This window comes from Plecotus auritus (genome assembly GCF_963455305.1).
Source record: "Plecotus auritus genome assembly, chromosome: 8".
NCBI lineage: Eukaryota > Metazoa > Chordata > Mammalia > Chiroptera > Vespertilionidae > Plecotus > Plecotus auritus.
Window position 1 is genome coordinate 79,376,882 of NC_137782.1, and position 25,003 is coordinate 79,401,884.

At 46.1% G+C, this 25,003-nt stretch overlaps 1 protein-coding gene across 4 annotated transcripts in view; it reads right to left on the minus strand.

Annotated features, from left to right (window-relative positions):
• KIF16B (kinesin family member 16B) overlaps positions 1-23,139 on the minus strand; it is a gene marked incomplete at its 3' end in the record, with an annotated part of 439,094 nt that extends 415,955 nt beyond the window's left edge. For 2 of the 4 annotated variants that reach the window (XM_080683868.1, XM_080683870.1), the window contains exon 1: positions 22,925-23,139. In XM_080683868.1, the coding sequence (XP_080539994.1) occupies positions 22,925-22,971 (47 nt within the window). In that variant the 5' untranslated portion in view covers positions 22,972-23,139. The remainder of the gene's footprint in view (positions 1-22,924) is intronic. The other 2 variants (XM_080683869.1, XM_080683867.1) reach the window with 2 other exon arrangements.
• Between the last annotated feature and the right edge of the window lie 1,864 nt (positions 23,140-25,003).

The window sequence follows — 25,003 nt, forward strand, 5'->3', positions numbered from 1 at the left end:
GGAGAGCATTTCAGGTAAAGAGAACAGCAGGTGCACAGGCCCTGGGGCAGGAACCAGCCAGAGGTTTGGGGGACAAGCAAGAAGGCCTGTGTGACTGCAGAAGAGAGAGGGGATGCCAAGTGGAAGATGAGGCCAGACAAGGATGCAGGCCTTAATGGCCTTGGTTCAATGGCTAAGACTTTGGAATTAAAATGGGATATGAAGCCATGGATATGGGAAGGTTTTGGGTACAGGGGAATGGTACAATCACACTTAAGTTTCCAAATGATTCCTCTAGCTGCTGTGCACAAGACTCTAGGGTGGGGGTGGTGCGAGTGGAGCTGGAGCCCAGTGGAGATGCTGGGCCAGGAGTGAGAATGAAGATGCACCCAAAAGTCGACGGGGCCAGATCTGGATTCCCAAGACCTGCTGATCAACAGAAGCATCTGAAGAGCCTAATCCACACCCACCAAGTGAGAATCCCAGGACAGGGGACCAGGGATCTGTATATTTAACCTCCTAGATGCTGATGACCAGCCAGGCCTAAGAGTCACTGCCCAAGTCGGTCAGTGATCCCTCCTCACTGTATAGAGTCCCTGCGGAGCTGGGACTCATACAGTGAGAAAGCGTAAATGCCTTTCAGCTCTGAGATGATGCTTCGCTAGGTGATCTCGGCCTGTCTTCATATGAAGCCCAATTCACCTGTCCCCAACTCCAGACAAAAATCCAAAATGAGACTGCCTTTTGGGTTACCACTGTTGCCCTTCACCTGGGGCCTCTCATCTGAGCCCTACAACACCAAAGTCGCTGAGAAACACTGTGAAGTGGGGACAAAAAGCAAGGAGCAAAACAGTATGAAAACTATCATCCAGTTTGTGGTAAAACAGCAATCAGGGATAATATACACATTATTGAGTATGAACCTAAAGAAGGCTCATAATTGGTACCACTCTAGAAGCACGGGAGTGAAATTAATTCACTCAGGGCATCAGGCTTAATTCTGTCATGCAAGCCTGGTCCCAGGTGAGAAAAGCTGAAGAATTTCAAACATTAGAAAATTCAAGCCCAAAACCATAAATAACTAAATGCTGCTCAAGACTAAAGATGATGACACTTTCACTGGTAATTGTGGATACTCTGCAGGGAGGACAACTGGAGCCAAGAGTGTGAAGGGCTTGAGAGTCAAGATGAGGCTGGGGGAAATGGAGCACTTGATAGAAAGAGGATGAACTCAGAAGATAGGAAGAGACCTAGCCCAGGACCTCCCCTCACACAAAGAAACTGAGGCCCCAGGGGGTTAGGTGACTCACTCAAAGTTGCTCCTAGGCAGCATTGTGAAAGGTTAGAGGAATTAAGCAAGAATCAATACTTCAAAGCCACAGAGAACTGCTGAGAGCAAAGCAAGCCCCCTTAACCTGATTTCAGCTATGTCCTCCCATGGGAACACAATGGGCCAGTCAACACATTTAGGGAATCCATACAAATAGTACTCTCCAAACAGGGCACATAGGCACCCAAGCTCCCCGCCCCCCATCCCATTCCAAAGAACTCCTCCTTTCAGGATTCACAAAGACCCTCATCATGCTGGTCCCTCTGCCAGGATTATCCTTTTTTCCTCCCTCTCACTTTTCCTTCACAGCCCTTAAGGATGTATCCTCCTCCAGGAGGTCTTCCAGACACCTCCTAGTCAAACAATTCTGTGAAGTATTTCTTAACACACCACAGCAGTTTCCCCATTCTGTTTCTGTTGGTCAACATATTTGTCTTTCCCAGCAGTCCAGCCGCTTCCTGAGGGAAGGTAGTGCCCTAGTGCCCTACCTTTTATATATCCACAATACCCAGCAGTCCTTCCATACAGCCAAGCACTTGGATGAATGAGGAATAAGCAGTCAAGGAATGAATAAAGAGTTGAAATAAAGAAAAAAGATACTATTCTTGAACCCAAGGACTAAAATAAAGTCAATGCTTCAAAATTTATCATGCCCTAGCCAAGTGGGTCAGTTGGTTGAAGTGCTGTTCCATGCACCAAAAAGGTTGTGGGTTCAAATCCTGGTCAGCCCACATACCTAGGTTGCACGTTCAACCCCCAGTCAGGGCGCATACAGGAGGCAACTGATCAATGCTTCTCTCTCTCTCTTCCTCTCTCTCTCAAATCAGTAAACCTATCCTTGGGTGACAATATTTTTTAAGTTTATTACATACATTTTCTATTTTTAAATGCAGATGTGTTTTTTCTATAAATATCAGTTAACTTGGCAGATGCTAACTCCAAAAACAGAAACAAAGCTTGGCTCTCCCACAGCTGTGTCTTTGACTCCAGGACCAAGGCATAGGGACCTCTGTCTCTTCTGAGATACAAAAGGAGGGGAAAAGGGTGTGCATATGACCAAACTTCTTCAATATGCTTCTCCAAAACACACAAACAACATATTCTTAAAAGTGGACGTTTAAGAGGAGTGATATAAATATAAATATTGAGAACATAAGAACACTTACTCATACTTCCTTTTGTTTCCTGTGTTCAGACGTTGGACCAACTATTGAATGCCCTGAGATATTCCTGTTAAGTACTGCAGCACCAGGAAACACCAAGAAATTAGCGTTCTCTGCTCTTACTCACTCCATCATTGCAACCCTCCTTCCAGATTTATGTTTTAGAAAAATGTTCTCAGTGACAGCTTTTGAAATATATATATATATATAGCTGGCCTGTAAAAAGAAAATTGATTCCTTTTACTATACTGCCAGCCAAATATACCAGCTAGGAGAAAGATATACTTCAAAATACTAAATTGTAGGACTTTTCCTCAAAGACTTTCATTCGAGTCAAAGTGGAACAAGATGAAATCGTGGTCTAATGTGTTGTCGCTTTTTCACCAAGCACAGCAGCCGATGTCGCCAAGCAGACTGCTTTAATAATTGTGGGGCAGAAGCACTGGCTTCAGGGACCTGGGTTCTAAAGCTGACTCTCAAACACTCTGTCACTTTGGCACCTTATTTAATTTCACCAAGCCTTGGTTTCCTCACCTGTAAAATGACTGAATAAAACCTACCAAACATGGCTGCTAAAAAGTTCTAATTGTGCAGCAATGCTGTAAGTATTAAGCTATCCTGGTGTATAATTTTTTTTGCTGATATAAGTGATAGAAGAAAATAGGTGACACAATGCCAGGTGTGCAACAGACAATCAATGCATTTATTTCCACCACAAATCCAAGATCTATCCATTTGTTCATCAAATACTTATTGTGCCTCTACTGTTGGAGGCAGTCGACATTCACCCATGAACAAAACCAACAAAAAGCCCTGTTCTCTTGCAGCTTACATTCTGGTGGGGATATTTATTGTCACAAAACCTTGCCAGTGCTTTCCCAAAATGGGTGGAAATGGAGGGAATTCAGAAAATATATTTTGCCAAATTTTCTAACCAGCTCTCAAAAAAATGAAGAACCACCATAGTGTTGATTTTTGTAAGTTTTATTTATGAATGCTTTATCTTCAACACAACCCAGAGGTCACAGTTCATTAAAAAAAATAAAAATATCAGAAACTCCAAAATTATTTCACTTATTTGCAAATACCTGTGAATTATATCTGGTAATTCTGACTATACACTGAATGTCCAATGTGAAGATATGGAATGCATGCTGCCCTTGCTCCCCGAGGGCAAGCTTGCAATGTTCACTCCCATGTTAATTAAAGAGAGCATTAGCCCTAACTCAGTGGTCGGCAAACTCATTAGTCAACAGAACCAAATATCAACAGTGCAACGATTGAAATTTCTTTTGAGAGCCAAATTTTTTAAACTTAAACTTCTTCTAACGCCACTTCAAAATAGACTCGCCCAGGCCGTGGTATTTTGTGGAAGAGCCACACTCAAGGGGCCAAAGAGCCGCATGTGGCTCACGAGCCGCAGTTTGCCGACCACGGCCCTAGCTGGTTTGGCTCAGTGGAGAGAGCATCAGCCTGCAGACTGAAGGGTTCCAGGTTCGATTCTGGTCAAGGGCACATGCCCAGGTTGCGGGCTCGATCCCCAGTGGGGGGCGGGGGGCATGCAGGAGGCAGCCAATCAATGATTCTCTCTCATCAATGATGTTTCTCTCTCTCCCTCTCTCTCTCTGAAATCAATAAAAATATATTTTTTTAAAAAAGAGTAAAAGAGAGCACCAGTAACCAGAGGCAGGAGTGGACAGTGAACAAATGCAGATGTCTCCCCTTTACAAGGCTTTCTGGGGGATACAGAAATGTATAATCATGTTCTTGCCCTTCAATGGCCCACGATCACCCCACATGGGTAAGAACAAACAAGCTGTAAAAGCCCATTTGCGGGGGGGGGGGGGGGGGGAGGCGGGCATGGGAGTCCAGGCCAAGGGGAGACCTGATTTCAAATGGCCTGGCAATGAAACGTAATCAGTACAAAAAGGGAGAGAAGGGCCTAGGTCACCAAAACTCCCTTCCAGAATATTCTCAAAACACCAAACTGAGCCACCCTGCCTTCCTCAGTGCTAAGCAGCCCTGGGCTGGACAAGAGCTGTTCCTTCTGCCTTTTCCCTCCATTTTGGACCACAGAGAATGCCACTCCTCACTGTGCTTTCTGAGCAGCGAGGTAACTCACATAGCAGCAAAGAAAAAAACAGGAGGAATAAGCCACAGTCTCCACTTAGGCAGATTTTCATTTTGCCACCACCTGGGAAACAGCATCAGAAGGAGAGCACATTAACCATTATCCAGCGTGTCCAATACCTAAAACGTGTCCAGTAAATCAAATTCCCACAAGGAATCCCAACCCATGAGTTCTCCAACTTGCCCGCACACAGAATCTCATGGGGGCTTTAAAATTCCTGATGCTGCCCTGGCAGGTGGCTCAGTTAGCTGGAGCGTCTTCCCATTCACCAAAGGGTTGCAGGTTCATTTCCCAGTCAGGACACATACCTGGGTTGTAGGTTCAATTCCTGATCGGGGAGCATGCAGAAGATAACTGATCAATGTTTCTCTCTCACATCAATATCTATCTCCTTCTATCTCTTTCACTCCCTCCTTCCCTCACTCTCTCCCTTCCTTCCTTTCTCTCTTTCTCAAAATCAATGAAAGCATACCTTGAGTGAGGGTAAATAAATAAATACACACATACATATATACCATACAATACAACACAACATAATTCCTAATGCCCTGCTGCACCCCACACCAGTTAAATCTGACTCTATGGGGTGAGAAGCCATCAGTTGAGACATGAGGCCGGTGTCCTAACCTCCTGGTTTCTCCACCACCCCATGTTAAATACAACAGGTCCAAATGAAGTCACATCGTCAGTAAACCAAGACTAAGCCCCAGGTCAGTAAACCAAGACTTAACACCTAACCTACCTTCAGTGTCAGCCTCTCCAAGGAATGGAGTCTTAAACCAGTCAGTGGGGAGTTTCCTGGTCAACACCAGTGAGGCAATCTGCCTTAAAAAACCTGCCTGTCGTGCTGATCTCTAAGGAAAGGTGACCGGTACCTGAAACACTGCTGTATCTTCCTGTCCCACCTGCTTCTCTGCCTGTGAAAGTCTGTCATTTCATACAGCTCCTCAGAGTTCCTTTCTATTTCAGAGATGGGAGCCTGCCTGATTCATGAATTGGTAAATAAAGTCCAAGATCTTTAAATTTACTCAGTTGAAGTTTGTTTTTTTAAATGTCTCAGAGGGACAACCTGGGGTTCCTGCATATTCAGATGTCACTACCAAAGCCCAAAGGAGAAAACAAACCATGATATGGACCTGGGCTAAGTCAGATGCAAAAGAGGGAAAAAGACCAAGCAGGCCACCAAAACCATCAGCAAAGAAGGCAGGCAGCATGCACAGAACCAGAGCAGCGTGGCCAAGCATGTCAGAGGCCGAAGAGCAGTGGAGGCTCTGGATTCCTAACTGACCTGTGCCTAGTTAACCACTGAGCCTGTCTACCCACGTGGAAAATTGACTGAGTCCTGTCTGCTCTTCCTACCTCAGAGGTGGCTACGATGCAGAGGATGGATGTGAAGCACACAGTGAAGGACACAGCTCACACAAACGCCATCACTGTCCTTATTCAGCATTAGCAGCACTACTCGCAGAAGCCCCTTAAGAGCTGTACCTTATCTTTAAGGGGCCCCCGTCTCCCATGGTCCCTCTTTCCTGATCTTTGTGGCAACCAGGAAAGGAGCAATCTCTGAAGGCATTCAGTGAAATTCAGGATGCTGGGGGCACAACTATGAAATGAGCAAAAGGCACTCAAAGATGTCACCTCCCCAAAATACCGAAAACACTAATACTGTAGAGAGTGGTATGGGGAAATGGACTAATGTAAATCTTTAAATAAAGCAAATAAAGGAGAAAGATTTTAAACATTCATTCTAAACTGGAAGTTTTACAATGGCATCCAGAGCTAGGACTGTTGCATTCTGTGTTCTAAAACTCTTTAATTAGTTATCAGTGTTTTAACAATCAGAGGATTTTACATAAAAATCTGGATTTCTGATTCTCTGGAAATATGGAAGGACGGGGCACTCCTGTGTCCCATTCCACAGGACGGCAGGGGTGACTTCCTGCCACAGTCCCACCCAAGCCCACTGGGGTCAGCTGCACCCCACCTGGCTCCTCAGGCCCTGGAGTTAGGACCTATCTAGGAATTCCAGAGATTTCAGAGAAGGGATTATGCATTTAACAGGGAAAAAAAAAAAAAAAAAACTTTTTAAATGACTGGCAACAAATTTAAAGGATCTGATTGTCACTTCTCAAACTTCATGTATTTTCTGTTGAGTTGTGTTCTCTTCTCCCACCCATAGTCTCTAAGGGAGAGAAAGCAATGAGGATACTAGCTGAGGTGATGAAACTAATCAAGCTGAATTTTAACAAAATAAAGGATAACCTAACCCAGCTAGGAGCAAACAAGGTTTGATTTGTTCAGGTCTTCCAATTTCTTATTTAGAATTTATTACAGAAACCACCAGTGAGGGGCTTTCTCTCTCATATCTTTCTGTCTTTTCAGTGTGGGCTACACCTCCCTAATTTACAATCCCTGGGACTCTGCAAGTATTTTCCCCTCTGAGGCCCTTTGAAGAATGAAGCTGCTATTGCCCAGAGCTGTAATGCAGAGGCACTATTAGCAGGTTCTTAACACTCAAGAATTCATCCATCCCAGATTCCTTGAAATTGAGCACACTGCCACAATTTCAGGCAGACATAAAAGAAATGATCTTGTCATCAAGCCAAAAGGGCCTGAGGTAAGAAAGTCCTCTGATGTCACCATGCTCTTTGCAATAAGACAGAGACAGAGCAAAATAGTCTGGCCTCCTTTCTGTGGCTCAACTGATCAGTCTCTGCACAATAACACAGGCCCGCTCCTCGGACAGCCATATGAGGTCGAAGGAAGTCTCCAGTTGCACTTGGCATAATCCTTACACCTCTAATTTGGACCTCCTTTCAAAGAAGGTGAGGACGAGGGGCGGGAGCCAGTACATAATGTAATGGCACTCACTGTCTAAGGCCAGAGGCCTCATCTTGAGATAACAAGATGACATCAAATGAGCAGTTCTACTTGTTTCACTCAAGTCCTCAACTCTCAAGTGTCGCCTTTCTGTTCTTGTTCTTTCATGATTAGTCATGCTTTTAATTCCGCCTCCATTCTCCTGCAAACTGACCCTTCCTCTGAGCCCCCTACGTGTTTCCAGGCTCTATTTGCATTTCCAAAGCTTGACAAACCCAGTTCAACACCTGCAATAGGAAGCTCTCCAACAGGAGTCATTCTGATGGCTAAGGGATGTATGCTTACAAACTCCTATGTTTAAAGTTTTTCATTTTTAATTCTAATGTGATAATATATATTGATATAACCCACAAAAGTAAAAGTTTTTTGGGGTCCTCAATAATTTTGAAAAATATAGGGGTCCCCAAAAGCAAACACTTTGTGAACTGCTGGTCTAGTACAAGGCCTGGCATATACCCGGCAACAACATTTCAGGGGTCCTCAAACTTTTTAAACAGGGGGCCAGTTCACTGTCCCTCAGACCATTGGAGGGCCGGACTATAGTTTAAAAAAAAAAACTATGAACAAATTCCTATACGCACTGCGGGCCCGGGACGAGTCGGCTGCTAAGCAGGACAGGCAGCAGCACCCGGCGGGCCAGATAAATGTCCTCGGCGGGCCGCATGTGGCCCGCAGGCCGCAGTTTGAGGACCCCTGGAACACTGCGCAAATAATCAATCAACTCTTTCTATCACTAGACTAATGTCCAGTTAATGGTCTGTTATAGATAAAATATGGAAAGAAAAGGTTACCAGGGGTCAGTTCTTGCTCTCTCAGCTAAGAAAGAAAAGAAACAGATTTGAGAGAACCATCAAATGAGAAAGAGCCAGGACCATCACAAGTCCGTGACTCCACACCAGTTCTTCCCATGGTCTATCCAATATGTTCTGATGTGGTGAATACTACATTCTGGGTTATTTAAAAATTGGCCAAAGACAGTGTTATCCATCCCATCCCCCAGCCACCCAGGAGTTGTCACCCATTCCTTCCCCCACCACCATCTTGTCAGTCTTAAACTATTAACTCTTAAATATCTCTTGAAACCTTCAAGATTTAGCTTGGCTGTCCTTCCTCCAGGCAAATTTCCTGGGGCCTTCTCCCTACCCAAGTCTCTCTATCATAGGTTTTTACAGAAGTTTTTTCCTTTTTTCCCACAGCACTTTCGTCAGCCTCTAAATAAACACCCATTTGTGGGATTTTCATGTCTGCCTCCCCAACTAGATCACAAGCTCTGGAAGAGCTGGAACGTCCTGGCCTTGGTCTACCACAGTATCCCATGCACCTGCCACAGGAGTCTAGGACAGAGCAGGAGCTTAATAAATAATGAATGGATTATTGGTTGGGTTGGTAGATGGGTGAGTGATGGGGTTCGTGTGATTGGACAAGTGGTTGGTTGTCTGAGTAAGTTGGTAGTTGGATGAATGAGTGGATGGGTGAGTGGGTGGGAAGGGGTGAGTGGGCAATGAAGATGGGTAGTGGGTGGATAGATCATTGACTTGCTGGCTGGCTGGAGCCTGAATAGGTGAGTGGGAAAGTGGATCCACTCCAACTGCAATGACTAGTTCAGGTTCCTGTTTGACCAGTTATATCTGTGACTTCCCAAATAGGTCTGGCAGCTGTCTCACTCCCTGGCTTTCGAATACACAAATCTCATCATGTTACACCCATTTATGAAATGGCTTCCATTACCTACAGAATCAGTTTAAAGTTAAATCATTTTTAGAACAATGGAGAGGAAAAATCAATAATCAGGTTGAAACTTCACAACTGGTCAAGCCTGACAACACCATAATCTGAACCTCCCACTTCTCCAGCCTCCACTCTCATCAGCCACCTGAAGTTCAGCCATGTCATAATACTGTACTTTGCAGTTCCCTAATCATACTCTACAGTATGGAGCCTTTATACCCTTTCTGCTTAAAATGCTATTGCTCAACTTGTCTGCTCGGCTGATGCATTCTGCAGTCTGCCCTCAGTTGTGATATCCTCACAAGTCCTCAGTAGGAGCTCCTATCAGCACCTCCCCATCTCCACCTGTCATGCCTGGAGTACACCATTATTACCTTGAGAACCTGTGAGGGTCTCTTTGTTCCTGTTGCTCACACTAGATCATGAGCTACTAGAGAATAGGGATCATGCAACTTTTTTCACTTTTGAGGTAGTCTCCATCACCTTGAATCATTTTATCTTGAAAACTCCCTGGGGAACTTTTAAGTCCTACGTAGACCTCAGAGTGAATTACCTGTGCCCCAAGCAGAATCTCCAAGCAGAACCACTGTGATGGCTTAGATTCTTGTTAATAGAAGCCTGAAAATAAGAACCAGCAGGTGCAACCAACTGACAAAACCATGAGGCCAAAAGGGTCCAAGAATGAAAGCTCATGAGAGTGAACATCCCATGGTGGGTTCAGAATCCTAGATTCTTAAAAGGCTAAAATTCTCATTCAAAGCTTTTCCTCTTGGGATCTAAGTCCCCACTCCCTACCCAAAAGCTTCCAAGAGGCTTGGGATTCACTCTAAAGGCAACCTAATTTCAGCCTTCTTTAATGTAACAAAATCAGATTTTACCAACTTCTGCTCTGGATAATAACTTCACTACACTAGGGTTTTTCAAACTACAGATCATAAAATCAATTTAGTGGGTAACAACCATCTTTTCTTTTTTATAAAACTAGAGGCACGGTGTATGACATTCATGCACTGCAGGGGGTGGGGGGGGAAGGGGCGGTCCCTCAGCATGGCCTGAGCCCTCTCACAGTCCAGGACCCCTCGGGGGATGTCTGCCTGCCAGCTTAAGCCCAATCCCCCGAGGGGTCCTTAGCGCTGCCATGGAGGCGGGAGAGGCTCCAGCCACCACCACTGTGCTTGCCAGCCATGAGCCCAGCTTCTGGCTGAGGAGTGCTCCCCCAGTGGGAGTGCACTGACCACCAGGGGACAGCTCCTGTGTTGAGTGTCTGCCCCCTGGTGGTCAGTGCGTGTCACAGCAACCGGTCGTTCCGCCGTTCGGTTAATTATTAGTGTTTTATTATATAGGATAGTAGAAAGTAGAAAATACCAGCATGCATTGGCTGAGAAACCTCTTACTCTGGGTCACGTTTGAAGTAAACAGTCCTGTATAGTCATCATCAGCCCTCCAAAACACCGATGGCCTTCATTTTAAATAAAATGAAAATCCTTTCTCACTAAAAGTCAGAGGGAAAACATGTTTTAAATTAATCTCCATGGGAGAAAAATTCTCTTGCAAACTAAAGTCAAAAACTTCCTGCAAATGTCTCCCCCAAGATATTTATTAATTACAAAGAGGAAAAATACATAACATTATGGAAGAGAAACTCAGCAGACACCACCTTAACCAAGTGATGAGGGTCAACATCACCAGTAATAAGACAGGTTGGCATCATGTAATCCCTGAAATGATATGAGGGGAAAGAGCACAATATTACTCATGTGGTGTTCATATCAAATTTGCATAACTTCAATTTAATCCTGATACAACATCAGAGAAACCCAAATTGAGGGTCATTCTACAAAATGAATTAAATTAGATAATGATAAGATTTATCAGTATCTAGTAAGTGCCTGAGTGGCTAGAAATAGTAACTGATGACAAAAGTTACTGATCAACACCATCACAGTAAAGCACTAACTTTCTCAATTTACTTTAAATGAATGGCATTCCTCTGAGATTGAGAAACTGTCCCAGAGCAGAAGAGATTAAAGATCCTGGACTGGATCCTGGAACAGGAAAAGGATGTTAGAGGAAAAACTATAGTTCAGTTAATAGTGAGGTAACAATGTTAATTTCTTGGTTGTGATAACCATACTATCAGGGGAAGTTGGGTGAAGCATACTAATACATGGTAACTTTACTAGAAGTATAAAATTATTTCAAGATTAAAGCTTCTTAAAAAACGTTTTTCTGAAGAAAGGACCAAGAGTGTTCTGTCTCATAAACTGTGTATCATTTAAACACAGTAAGAGTGGTGTACCTCAATTCTCTAACCCTAAACATTATGAGCACAGGTTGTGTCATCCTATCTAATAAAGACGGAATACGCAAATTGACCATCACTCTGTGACAAAGATGGTGGCGCCCACAGCCAATAAGGAGGGAATATGCAAATTGACGTGACAAAGATGACAACAGCCGGGCCGGGATGCTTGCGTTGTCGTCATGGCGACGACACAGGCATTCCGCCCCACCCTGGCCGCTCTGGGCCTCTGGGCAGCGCGTGCGCGCAGGCATGGGGCAGCCAGGGTGGGATGCCTGCTATGAGGGTGAACGAGGGGTGGAGGGAGCTACAGGAGGGCGGCAGGGCTGGAGCAAAGGCAAAAGGCAGCAGCCAGAGCAAAGGCCTGGGTCCCAGGTGCTGGAGGGAAGCCAGTGCCAGCAGCCAGGGGAAGGAAGGCCTATTCTTGCACGAATCTTCGTGCATCGGGCCTCTACTTTGCATATAATTAACTTAATACACAGGGAGAGCGGTGAAGCTGTCGCTCTTTAACCAGCTCTTCCTCAGCTCTCTCCCACCCTCCTTATACCCAAAAGGAAGATCATCAAGATTCTCTTTTCCTCCTCAGAGGGAACTATGTGAGACCTCCTACAGATGCTGCCCTATGGATTCCTAATTCCTTACAAGCACCCACAAATGGAAAGAATGGGGGTGGGGTGGCAGTTATTAATGTAACAGATATTTTCTGAGTACCCATCTTGGCCAGGCATGGTTCTAGGCTCTGGGGAAACAGCCAGGAACAAGACCAACAAGGTTACTGGCTCTCACGGAGTTTATATCCAAGAAGGAGACAATAAACAAGGGAACAAACAAAAATGCATTCATATGCACTCAGCATGCATGTGCTCACACACACACACACACACACACACAGACACACACACACAGACAGACACACACACATCCCCTACACACACACCCCTCCTCTGCCAAGCCTAGGTCTGTAATGCCCAGTGAGGGCCGGGGTTTAAGAAAGGCTCCCACAAAAGCAGTAAAAGAGCCTGGAAAGATTTTACACAGGAGTCAAACTTTACACAGGTGAACAGGAATCAGCTCTCTTCTTCCTTTAATCCCTCCATTACCAAAAGGGCAGTCAACAAGTGCCACCAACATGCCCCCAGCCTCCTGCACCCACTGCCCCATCCCCCAACTAAAACAGCTTCCTCCAGAGACAGGAGCCAAAGGGCCTCCACCTATGCAGCCTCCTGAGTCTGGTGCACCCCTCCCTTTCCCCCTTGCTGACCATGACTTTCTACTCTCCTGCTTCTCTCCCTCCTTCTCTCACTGCTTGGCCCTCCACACCTGCCTCCTTAAGTGTAGGCTGGCAGTAACAACGGTGATTATAAAAAATTAATTGTAGCTATGATTTAATGAAAGGTTATAATGTGCCTGGAGGTGTGCTGGACACTCTCTATTCTCCTTTTTCTAATCCCCTCCACACCTCATGCGGTATTATTTCACAACAGCATCTTCAAATCTTGTAGCGTCAAAAACCACTAAGGAGCCCAAAGAGCTTTTGCCAATGCAGGCAAACCTATTTATAGTTACCATATTAGAAATTAAAACTGAAAAATATTTTAAGCACAATGCACAGCACCCATAGTCACATCATCATCGCACATCATACAGCTTCTGAAGACTCCACTCCACCCCGATGAGAGATGAGGGTAAAAAGGCAAAACATGCCAGCGGCATTACTGTGGAAACAGTTGACTGCAACACCCCAAAAAGAGCATCAGTGATGCCCAGGCATCTCTGGACCACACTCTGAGAATCACTGTTCTACTAGAAAAGAAACAGCCTTAAAGAGTAAAATCAGCTTGCCCAGCTCACTCAGCCACCCTCCTGAAGAGCTCTGTCCTCACCCAGGTTATGCAATTCTGCTGTCCCCTCTGTCCCCTTTGCTCCCCTTCACTCTTCCCTTTCTTTGCTATAGTCTTCTTCGGAAACAGTGATCACTCCCTCCTCATCCACTATCACCTTCAAGTGACCCACCTCCAAATGTGCATCCGCAGAGCCGATAACTAGCCTGCACTCTTACCACCTGGATGCCCCACCAGCACCGAGCCAACTCAATGGACTACCACAGCCCTCCACTCCAGCCAGCTCATCCCTCGCACTTTTTGAGAAAAGTAATTCTTTTCTTTACTTAATGTGGCCCCAAACCATTCAGTCAGCTTTGACTCTTCACCTCGCTATGTCCTGCTGATTGGTCTTCAGAATGTCTTTTGCAAATGCAAAAAAAAAAAAAAAAAAGGATATAAAAAAGTGTACACATTATGTCCCTACACAAACTGGCAGGGGGCGGGGGGAGAGACTGGATTCAAATGCACCAAGACTTTACAAGGAGTTACCTCTGGATCATGAAATTATGAGCGAGTGAGATCTGATTTCTTTAATACACTTTTTAGCATAGCACACATTTTTTATAAGCATACATTATTTTCACAATCAGAAAATACTGTACAATGAAAGCTTCCTCTCGGTTTGTTTTGTAAGTTTCATCCCTTGACCATGCTCTTTCCTATTACAATTCTGACCTAGTCCAGAATCACACCCTCATGGGTCACATTTCAGTTCTCTTTATGGTCTTCCTGCACTGGCCTCTTAGGCATCGGGGTCTTACATCACAGAATATGAGAGGAAAGTCAATGGGATACTAGACACTTAGCACAGTGCTTGGCAAATAGTAAATAAATGTCCATTATTGCAGTTAGATGCAACTGCTATTAGATGAAACTTCTGAAAACACTAATTGGCTAATGACAACCCTATTTTAAAACCATCAGTAGTTCCCAGTGCCTAGTAATAACAGCCAATATCTACAAAGCTCTTACTTTGGGGCCCAGCACTACTAGCAAGCATTAGCTCATTCAATCACCATCTCAGCCCCATGAGGTGGGTTCTGTGAGAGCTCCATTTTACAGGTGAAGAGAATGAAGCAAAGAGAACGAAGCTAGGATGTGGTAGAGCTGAGAGTCAAAGTCAACTCACTCTTACTATCCAACAGAACTTTTCCACAATGATGGACATTTTCTATATCTGCATAATTCAGTATGTGGCTACTGAGCATTAAAAATGTGACTAGTGCAACTGGGTGACTAAATTTTCCCTTTATTTCATGTTAATTTAAATGGGTGCATGCAGCCAATGGCTACCACTCTGGCCAGCACAGACTGGAATATAAAAGCACAAACTCCCAAGCTTGGCAAATAAAAGATCTCACAACACCCTCCTACTTTCCTCTCAACTAATTCTTACAGAAAGCTGCAGGAAGTCTAAAAGCCCTGGTAACTGCCCTCAATCCTACCACCAGCCATCCCTGCCCTCCTCTCAACCAATCCTCTGGATATGGAGGGGCTTTAGAAGTTGGAGTAAGAGAGACTTGGGTTCAAACCCTGGCTCCACAGACACCTGGCTGTGGGGCTTGGAGCAGGTTGTTTCAGCCGGTGAGCCCTTGAACCTCATCTGTAGAATGGGGTGACAGTGCCACCTTCCAAAGAGCATCTGGCATGACACCTCTACCATCTAAATGTTTGCTAGTAATATACCTTCAGGGCTCAATTCAAACTCCACCCTCTCCTCTAAGAGGCCAATGGAAGCCTGGGGGTTCCCCCTCCCTCACTCCCAGGCTCCACTTCAAATGCACACAGATTCTATAGTTGTTTGTGCGCTGGTGTCTGTGTCTTCCATGAGGGTTTGTCATCTGTGAGCTTCCCGGCAACTAGTCCCCATACAAGGGGCTCTAGAGGGAACTGGAGCCAGCTCAGCCAGTATTACTTACTATCTGAGGGGTCCCTGATTCGCTCTGTAAATCGGGGATAAAAAGCCCTCATTCAGTCAGTCAGTTAGTGGGAGGAGGAAACGAAGTTGCCAACATAAAGAAATAAGCATGGTAGCCCTGCTGGCTTGGCTCAGTGGTGAAGCGTCAACCTCTGAATCAGGCCTGGTCAGGGCACAGGTCCACCCCAGTGGGGGGCATGCAGGAGGCAGCAGATCGATGATTCTCTCTCATCACTGAAGTCTCTATCTCTCCCTCTCTCTTCCTCTCTGAGATCAATAAAAATATATTTTTTTAAAAAAGAAATGAGTTTGATGCCAGGTGCGGGCAGTACCTCAACAGAGATCTCCCATCCTTAGTATAAGTGACGTCTGTCGCCATCATCACAGACTTAAGAGACAAGCATGAACTATTTTTGCTGATACTAGCTGCTCTTAAAATGGGAAGACTTCAGTACATCCTAAGCATATCACTCCCAGTCAAAATACTACTGAGGTTTTCCTTCTCTTTTTAACTTGGTAGACGTGACACTAAATTCCACCCGAGAGGCTCATCAGGAGGAGAGGCGAGAACAGTCAGAAAATGGAAGGAATGGGGAGGACATGCCTGATCAGGTAAGAAAGCACATTACAAAACTACCACATGGCCCCTTGCCAGTACTCAGTAAATATATTTTTTTGGTAAACCATTTTTAAATACTTGTTATTAAATAAAGTTACAGAAATTAAATTGTAAAAACAACAGTAATATAAATAACCAATCAATAGTGAGCCCTTGCCAGATGTCAGCGTGTGGAGAGCTTTATCTGCATGTATTACCTCATTTGAACCTCACGACAGTGTTTTTCACACTGCCAGCTGCAGCCCCTTAATGGATCTTGAAGTCAACTTAGTACCGTGGTCGGCAAACTGCAGCTCGCGAGCCACATGTGGCTCTTTGGCCCCTTGAGTGTGGCTCTTCCACAAAATACCACGTCCTGGGCGAATCTATTTTGAAGAAGTAGCGTTAGAAGAAGTTTAAAAAATTTGGCTCTCAGAATAAATTTCAATCGTTGTACTGTTGATATTTGGCTCTGTTGACTAATGAGTTTGCCAACCCCTGACTTAGTAGATCTAGAAACAGCATTTTTTTAAAGGAGACAGAAAAGAATAGGATAGAATAGAAAATATAAAAGTTGCGTGAAACAACCCATGAATCTTTTACATTATCTACAGAGTTTCAATTTAAAATATTTGTTATTGTGAGTTATAGTAAAAACTATTTGAAAAAAGATCTCTTCTCATAACTTATGAGGTATATACAATTATCATCAGCATTTTACAGATGCAAAAACTGAGGCTTACAACAATTAAGTTACTTGCTCAAATTTACCCAGCTCATAAATGACAGTCAAAATTGGAACCCAGGCAGGCTGCCTTCAGATCCTGACCCTGTGAATACTGGCAGATCACTGGGATAGGGCCCTGTAGATCAATTAGTGTTTCCAATGGTGGGGGGGGGGGGGAAGGCAAGTAAAACCAACAGAAAACGGGGAAATCAGTTACCAAATTATTATTTCGTTGTCTCGTCAGAGGGAAACAAAATATCCTGATATATAAAAAGCCAGGGGCCGTCACGACCGAAACCAGATGGATGACCAAACAGCAGGCTGTGTGGGGCAACAAGGCAGGCAGGGGAGTTAGTGAGGTATGACTAAACAACTGAACAGCAGGCTGCGTGGGGAGACCAGACCAGCAGGGGGGTTAGTGAGGGACGACCAAACGACTGAACAGCAGGCTGTGTGGGGTGACCAGGCCGGCGGAGGGATGGGGGGGTGGGTGGCAGTTGGGGGTGACCAGGCCTGTGGGGATGCAGGAAGGGGCAGTTGGGGGCTACCAGGCCGGCAGGGGGGTTAGTGAGGAACGACCAAATGACTGAACAGCAGGTTGCATGGGCAACCAGGCTGGCAGGGGTGTTAGTGAGTGATGACCAAATGACTGAACAGCAGGCTGCGTGGGGCAACCAGGCTGGTAGGGGGGCAGTTGGGAGCGACCAGGCCGGCGGGGGAGGGGGAGGACAGTTGGGGGCAACCAGGCTGGTGGAGGGGGGGGCAGTTGGGGGTGATCAGGCTGGCAGAGGGGGGGCAGTTGGGGGCGACCAGGCCGGCAGGGGGGGGCAGTGAGGGGCAACCAGGCTGGCAGGGGGGGCAGTTGGGGATGATGAGGCTGGCGGGGGAGGGGCAGTTGGAGGCGACCAGGCTGGTGGGGGGGCGCATCTGGGGGTGATCAGGCAGGCAGGCAGGCAGGTGAGCAGTTAGGAGCCAGCAGTCCCGGATTATGAGAGGGATCCCGGATTGGAGAGGGTGCAGGCTGGGCTGAGGGGACCCCCCCATCCCCCATGCACGAATTTCGTGCACCAGGCCTCTAGTATCTTATAAAATTATAGAAAATGACCAGTAAAAAGACTAGTCATAAAAACAATGGGAGAAATCACAAAGAAAAAGGTATACAGATAATACATAAATGTCAAATTTTTGCCCATAAAAGTTATGGATGATCACATTTCTGCTAATGTTTTACTCATTTTAAAAAGCAGAGCTATGACTAGCCTAAGAAACTGATTTGAACAATTAACTATGTTTCCCAATCTGTAAAATGATATGACAATAATAGCATCTCCCTGCTAAGCCTGTTGCAAGTATTAGATTTTGTACCTCTGGCACAGAGCAAATTCTCAATAAAGGTAGCTGCTATTATGTGATGCAACACAATGGCTCTTTGGAATGTGAAACTAATACTCTGCCACATAACCAAGAGCCACAAAATAAAAAAGCAAATTCATCACTTCTTAGCAAGCATCAGGTGTCCCTTACAAGGAGGACTGGTTACTGCCAAGGCTCCTAGCTCAGAAACTCAGTATCTTCCCACCTCACGCCCATCCTTTAAGAGCCTGGCTGCAATAGCTGCCCTCACTTTCCAATCACCCCAGGCCTTTCCTTTCTGTTGGTTGCTTCCTCTTTGCCTGAAGCTCCTCTCCTCTAAAAATTAACATTAAAACATTTATATATGCACCCCTATGTTCACAGCAGCAGTATTTATAAGACACGGAAAACAACATATGTGTCCATCAACAGATGAATGGCTAAAGAAACTATAGATAGATGATGGATGGTAACTAAACTTATAGTAGCAATCATTTCACAATATATGTAAGTCAAATCACTATGCTGCACACCTTAAACTTACACAATGTTATATGTCAATTATATCTCAATAAAATGGGGAGAAAAAAAAATGTTTGTCAACTTTCTTCAATCCTCCCAAACAACCAGCTAAAAATTTTTTCTCCAGTGCTAATGACTTTTTAGGTAACTTTTAAAAATTACATAAACAATTTATTAATTATTAATTGTAAAACGATTCCTGAGCAAAGTAAAAATTTAAACAATAAAGAGAGAAAAAGAAAAGCTTTCTATCTTCACCTAACAAATTCTTCATCAATCCTCCTCTTGAGAGTTACCACTATTAGGCTTCTTAAGAAATGACTAGGGGCCCAGTGCATGAATTTGTGCACCTTGAAAGGAACCGTGGGCCACAAGGCTGCAGTGGGCAAGGGGGCAGGTCTCAGCCCATCCTCCGCGCCCCCACCTGGCCCTTCCCGCCACAGCCCCTGGTCCCCTGTCTACCGGCAGCCCCACTCCTGCTGCCACTGCTCCCATGCGCTGATGGCACCGGCCCTGCTTGCCCCCACTAATAGCGCAGAGCAATTGGGGCTGGCACCAGCAGCAGGTGCAAGCAGAGCCAGTACCGTCAGCGGGTACAAGCGGCGGCTGCTAACCCAATCGCCCCTCAGGAGCAGGGGGAGGTGGAGAAGCCCTGAGGGGTGATCGGGGTGGCAGCCACCTCTCATACCCGCTGACGGCGCCGAGCGATCAGGCTGGTGCCGGCAGTGGGTGCGAGCAGCAGCTCCAGCACCAGCAGCGGGTGCAAGTGCCAGGCAGGACCGCAGCACACAAGAGCAAAGAATTTTCAGTAACCACCAGAGGCTTGCCCCGACGACAGCGACCGGGGCCCCGCCTTGGTCTGGCACCCCCGTTCACCTGCTCCACCATCCCGCCGCGGCTGACACCCAACATGTTCCATGCACACCCCCTGGTGGTCAGCGCACATCATAGCGACCAGTTGTTCGTTTGTTCGGTTGTTCCTCTGGTCAGTCTATTTGCATATCAGGGTGATAGATAGATAGATAGATAGATAGATAGATAGATAGATAGATAGATAGATAGATTCCACACAGACATAGCATGTGTGTGTGCATATATGTGTATATTTTTTAACACACATTCATAAAACTCTACTGTAGTATATGTGAATCTCTTGCTTTTCTCACTTAATCCCCTATCCTGAAATTCATTTAAGATGAACACATTCTTTTATAAGAACTTTATATCAAAGGAATAGGCCATAACTTAAATCCCCCATCTTTGTACATTTAGGTCATTAATGGTTTTCTGTTACAAACATCCTTACACATACATCTTGGTAGGCAGGAATATAATCCATAAAATAAATTCTTAGAAATAAAAATGCCTGATCAAAGGGTTTATTAAATTCTAATCTGACAATTACTATCAAATTTTCCAATATGCAAGTTTTCAAGGTTTTAACCTTTATGCTTCTATCACCACTCCTTCACCAGCACTTGATGTTCTGTTTACAGTCACCAATCTCACTGGTAAAAGATGGTTTCTTATTGCTATTATAATTTGTATGTCTTTCCTTAGGAGTTAGGTCTAGTACTTCTGGTTGGCCACTTGCATATATCTTTCCATTTCACTACCAACTTCTGGATCATTATCTCTCCTTGATAAAGCTCTTTGAAAGATAATCAATGCCCTTCTCTTCAAGACCAAGGATGTTATCTTGCTCGAATCATCAGAGCACCGTCCTGGCGACATCTGACATCAATAACCACCTCCTCCAGGAGACACTTCTTTCCCTGCTATGACAATTGGCTGTGCTGGTCCTCCATGAGGGGTGAGCCTATCTCCCCCTGGAATCCTAAAGAGGAGCAAATCCCAGTGTCCAATCTCTGGTTCCCTTTTCTCCTCACTATAGCATTCTTAAAATGTCATCTAATCCCTGGATGGTGTGTTCAGTGGTTAGAGCATCGGCCCACACACCAAAGGGCTATGGGTTGGATTCCTGGTCAAGGGCACATACATGGGTTGCAGGTTCCATCCTGTTGGAGGCAACTAATAGATATCTCTCTCTCTCTCTCTCACTCACTCCCTCCCTCTTTTCCACTCTCTCTAAAAATCAATGGAAGCATATTCTCAGGTGAGGATTAACCAACAACAAAAAATGTCATCTATGTCCAAGACTTCCAAATGTCAATCCTCGGATCATGTGAGACCTAAGCCCATGAGTCTCCCTGCTAAAGAACAGTAGAGAGACGGATGTCTTTACCACATTCCAGATAACAAACAGGGTCAACACATAGGCAGCTTGTACTTGATACTTACTGTATCTCATGTAACTTTACATATCCAAGAGAGAACATGCCAACCTCGCTGTCCACCTTCCCAAACCTCTCCTGCTTCCTTGATCATCAAACCACAGTTAATGACTATGTTCTTCCCTTTTCCCCTCCTTCCCACCCAAGAAGCTGCCAAATCCTATCAATTCTACCAGTAAATATCTTTTTTTGTTGTTAATCCTCACCCTCACCCCAGGACATGTATATTTTTTCCACTAATTTTTAGAGAGGGTGGAGGGGAGGGGGGAGGGGAGAGAGAGGAGAGAAAGAAACATCAATGTCAGAAAGAGACATAAATTGGTTGCCTCCTGCACTCGTTCCAATCAGGGCCAGGGATGGAACCTGCAACCCAGGTATGTGCTCTTGACCAGGAATCCAACCCACAACCCTTTGGTGAACAGGCTGACACTCTAACCATTGAGCACACCAGCCACAGCGAACACTAAATGTCTGGAAGGATATCCAGCCTTCCGATATCCACCTCTGGCCTGAATCCCTGCTTCCTTACCTTTTACCCCAATCTTGATATCACCACCAGAGTTCTCTGCTGACAGCACAAATATCATCACTTCAATTTACATCCTTCAAGCACATGACTTTTGGACATGTTTCCTGCCATCCCTCCGTAAGCCTGGGCTCCAGGCCTACAACAAGGCACTGCACTTGCAGCACCCCTCCCAGGTAGCCCTCACCAGACAGTAGCTCCTAGAAGACATTGGTCAGACCTCAACACTTGGCCCCCAGACAGCACCCAGCATAATGCTGTACATTTGGTGGGTGCTTAATAAATGCTTTCCAAAATTACTTGAACCAATCTTCTAGCAGGTGCTTATATCATTCCAAAGAAGGAAAGGGACTATGTACTACATGTAAATCCAGAACAAATAAAAATCTTTTAAATCATCTAAATGCCTTTAGGGCCTGTTTGTCTTATATGACTGCATATATTTAGAAACATACATATTCTCTTAGAACTTACAAAAAGGTCAAACTCCTTCCCTAAAAAACTTAGAAATAACTTGAAAATCACAAAAGTACTGGTTCCCAATAGTTACAAACCATAATAAAAGTCCCTATTTGCCAACAGAAACAAAGATTCAGGTGAGTCAACGAAGGTTCTGATTTTATGATCTTCTGGTGCCCCAATCACCTGTCAGAACTACCAAACAATGACCTCCAAAAATCAAAACCATGAAAGGGGAAGACCTTATGGAAAGTCAATGTCCAACAACTTGACTGAGAGTCAATTAAAAACAAATGGCCTTGGTCAACTGTGCCAATCAACTCGGAGGAAACACCATTTAGGCCTACTTCATTCTTTAAAGTTAAAACAATTTTAAAACTAACTCTTCTAATGCATCTTTCTAAACTGATTATAAAGAGGTCATTGAAAAGCAAGTCCAGATTATTTTTCCATCAATTAAGAGTCAAGTCATTCTGAAAAACATTACTTTGTAGAAATATAGAAGATAAATTGTGCTTGTAACTCTGCCCCTCTGTAAATGTCAGCATATTTCAAACACGTGTACTTAAATGTCTTTTTGTGTGTGTTTTTTTCTCCTACAGGAGTCAAAACTGTGTTAAAGTTTTCTCATGCACTCGTTAATCTGAAGTAAACTGTAAATTACTGATTAGAAGTTAGGGTTCATATTCAGGGAATCGAAATAATTTCTTAAGAGATTTTTTAAAAAATAGGTTATCATTGTTAGCACTTAAAGAACTTCTGAGTTGGCATAACTGGAGGAGAGTTCGCCTGACAGCTCGTGGCGCCCCATGACCACTCGCATGTCCCCTGAAGGATTTTACACCTTCATGAAAGTGATCACTTCATTTTTTTAAAGGGGGAACAAGCAAACCTCAAGTTCACCTTTTCCGTGGCCACGTGAACTCTTTACCCCCTGGGTCTCCTCCAGGGCAGCGTGAAAGGGACAGCAAAGCATAAAGTGTTCCAGGCCCCCAGAGGCCACAAGCAGGGCCAGGCGGACCAGGGACCAGCCCCTGACACTAAGTCCAGCCTGGCCTGGGAGGGGAGTGGGAGACCAACTTCCTCGGGGTGAGCGTACTGAGGGGAGCCGCCTGCACCGCCCCCACTCACCTGCGATTCAGGGGCCGGACCCTCACGGCCACCTTGACCGATGCCATTGCTCATCACGGCCCGGCCCGCGCGGGGTCTCACTTGCTCAGCTCCCCGCGGGCGCCGGCGACTCTCGCGACTCCAGCCGCCGCTCCCGCCCACTTCCCTCTCGGCCCCCGCCCCTCGGTTCCCGGCCGGACCTGGCGTCCCGTGGCGGCCCCACCTGCCCGGCCACTGAGCATGCCCAGAGCAGCTCCGCCCCGCGTGATCCGGCTCGGGCTTGGCGGCGGCCCGGAGGCGCGGAGGGGCGGGACCGGGCTGCCCGGGCACCGCCGCCTGAGGTCGCGAAATCGGGAAGATCCCGCGGAGGGCAGTGACCTGGAGTCCCCGAGGGCGACCAGGGCAGAGTGATTTCAGGAAAAGTGGAACCCCAACCTTCTCCCGTGGAAAACTGGGGAGAAGGAGGTGGTCGCAGTAATTTAGGGCCAGAGCAAGGACCACAGTCCTGGAGAACAGATTACCAGAAACAGTATTTCAGCCTTAAACAAGGACCTGGCTTGGCCCCACAGAGCAGGAGGTAGCTCATCCAATTTAGAGAGCAAGAAACTAAGGCGCAGCGATGGTCGCAGCTGGTGGGGAACTCCTCCAGGGCCTTCTCTGCTGCTCTGTGTGTTTCGGACGCCGCCATTCAGGGATACAGAGAAATTAAAAGTTAAAAAGGCACTAGATGTTTATAATGCGGGCGAAAATTGCTATTTTGGCTGAAATCAGATCTTAATTATACTTTCTTACACTTATTTACAATTTAGTAGTTTAAATTATAAGGGATTTAGGAGTGTGGATGACCCTCACACTCTAAGTGTTAGGGCCTCTAGTAGAAGTGAGGTCCTACCCAGCCTTTTTTTAGTAAGTTACACCTTCTCCCCTCCCCTCCCCCACCCCCCATCCCCCAAACCCCACCGCCCTGCACCCAACCATCACCAGGAAGTAAATTCATTCGTGCAGTCCTGCACGCATGTGTGCAGTGCATTCACTCACACACCCAAGAGTCCACCTAGGAGCCACAGGATTACCTGCAGCTCATATTTAACCGAGGCATCAGCTCTGCCTTCCTCCTACTGCCCTGTTCTGGGAGGCTCAACACCACAGCCCACCCCACCCCCGCCCGAAGATCCCACCTTTCAGGCCGGTGGCCGACAGATGGGGACTGGCAGGCCCACTGAATACAGTGCTCGCCCTCAGGATCCACTTTGGCCCCCAAGTCCCTAACGAGGCCACAAAGGGATAATCTGCCCTTCCCCTTCCCGCTCCCCCCAGTATTTCACATCCCGGGACACCCTGAGCTGGCTGGCCGGGTTCGGGGGGCTGCTCCTCCAAGAAGCCACACTATAATGGAGGCCGAAAGGAGTGCCGGCTGGGCTCAGGGTTTGAGCCCTGCTCCAACACTAGCTTTGGGAGTCCTGCAGTCTGAAATACTGGGGGCCTCTGAGGCTTTTCCCTTACTGAAAATCAGTAACAACTCCAAGGAGTTGGTTAATGCATTGAGATGTTGCCTACAAACATGTGACTCACTCAGACTAAAAATAAAAATAAATCACTGTATCATCAGCTTCCCTAGAGCCCCGCGGCTAGCGTAGCATCGGCGTCCCTTGGGTTCCTAGAGCTCTGAAAACCCCGATTATTCTTCCCTTGCGCCGCGGCGCAGAGATGGGTGCGGATTTGACAGCCGGGCGCGGATTTGACCACAGAGCTGCGGTAACCCAGAGCGCAGGCCCTTGGAGCGGGCGGAGCAGAACAGCCGGCTGGTTGCAAGCGGAGGAAGGGGCGGGCGCAGAGCTATGCAGCCCCAGGCAGGGGCGGGGTCCGCCTTATATGGGAGCCGCGTGGGGACAAACTGCCTGGGCCTCCCTCCCAGCAGGGCGTGACCCGGCACCCCAGGGTGCCACCTGAGTGGGTCGGGGCCCTCAGCGCACGCAACACCAGAGGGCCCCACACTCGGCAGAACTAGCCTAATTCTAAAAGACCACGAATCAAACTTCGTGGTTCTAGTTTGCTCATTAAAGCGATTCTCTGTGCCTGGGTTTTGGTGGTTGGTTGGTT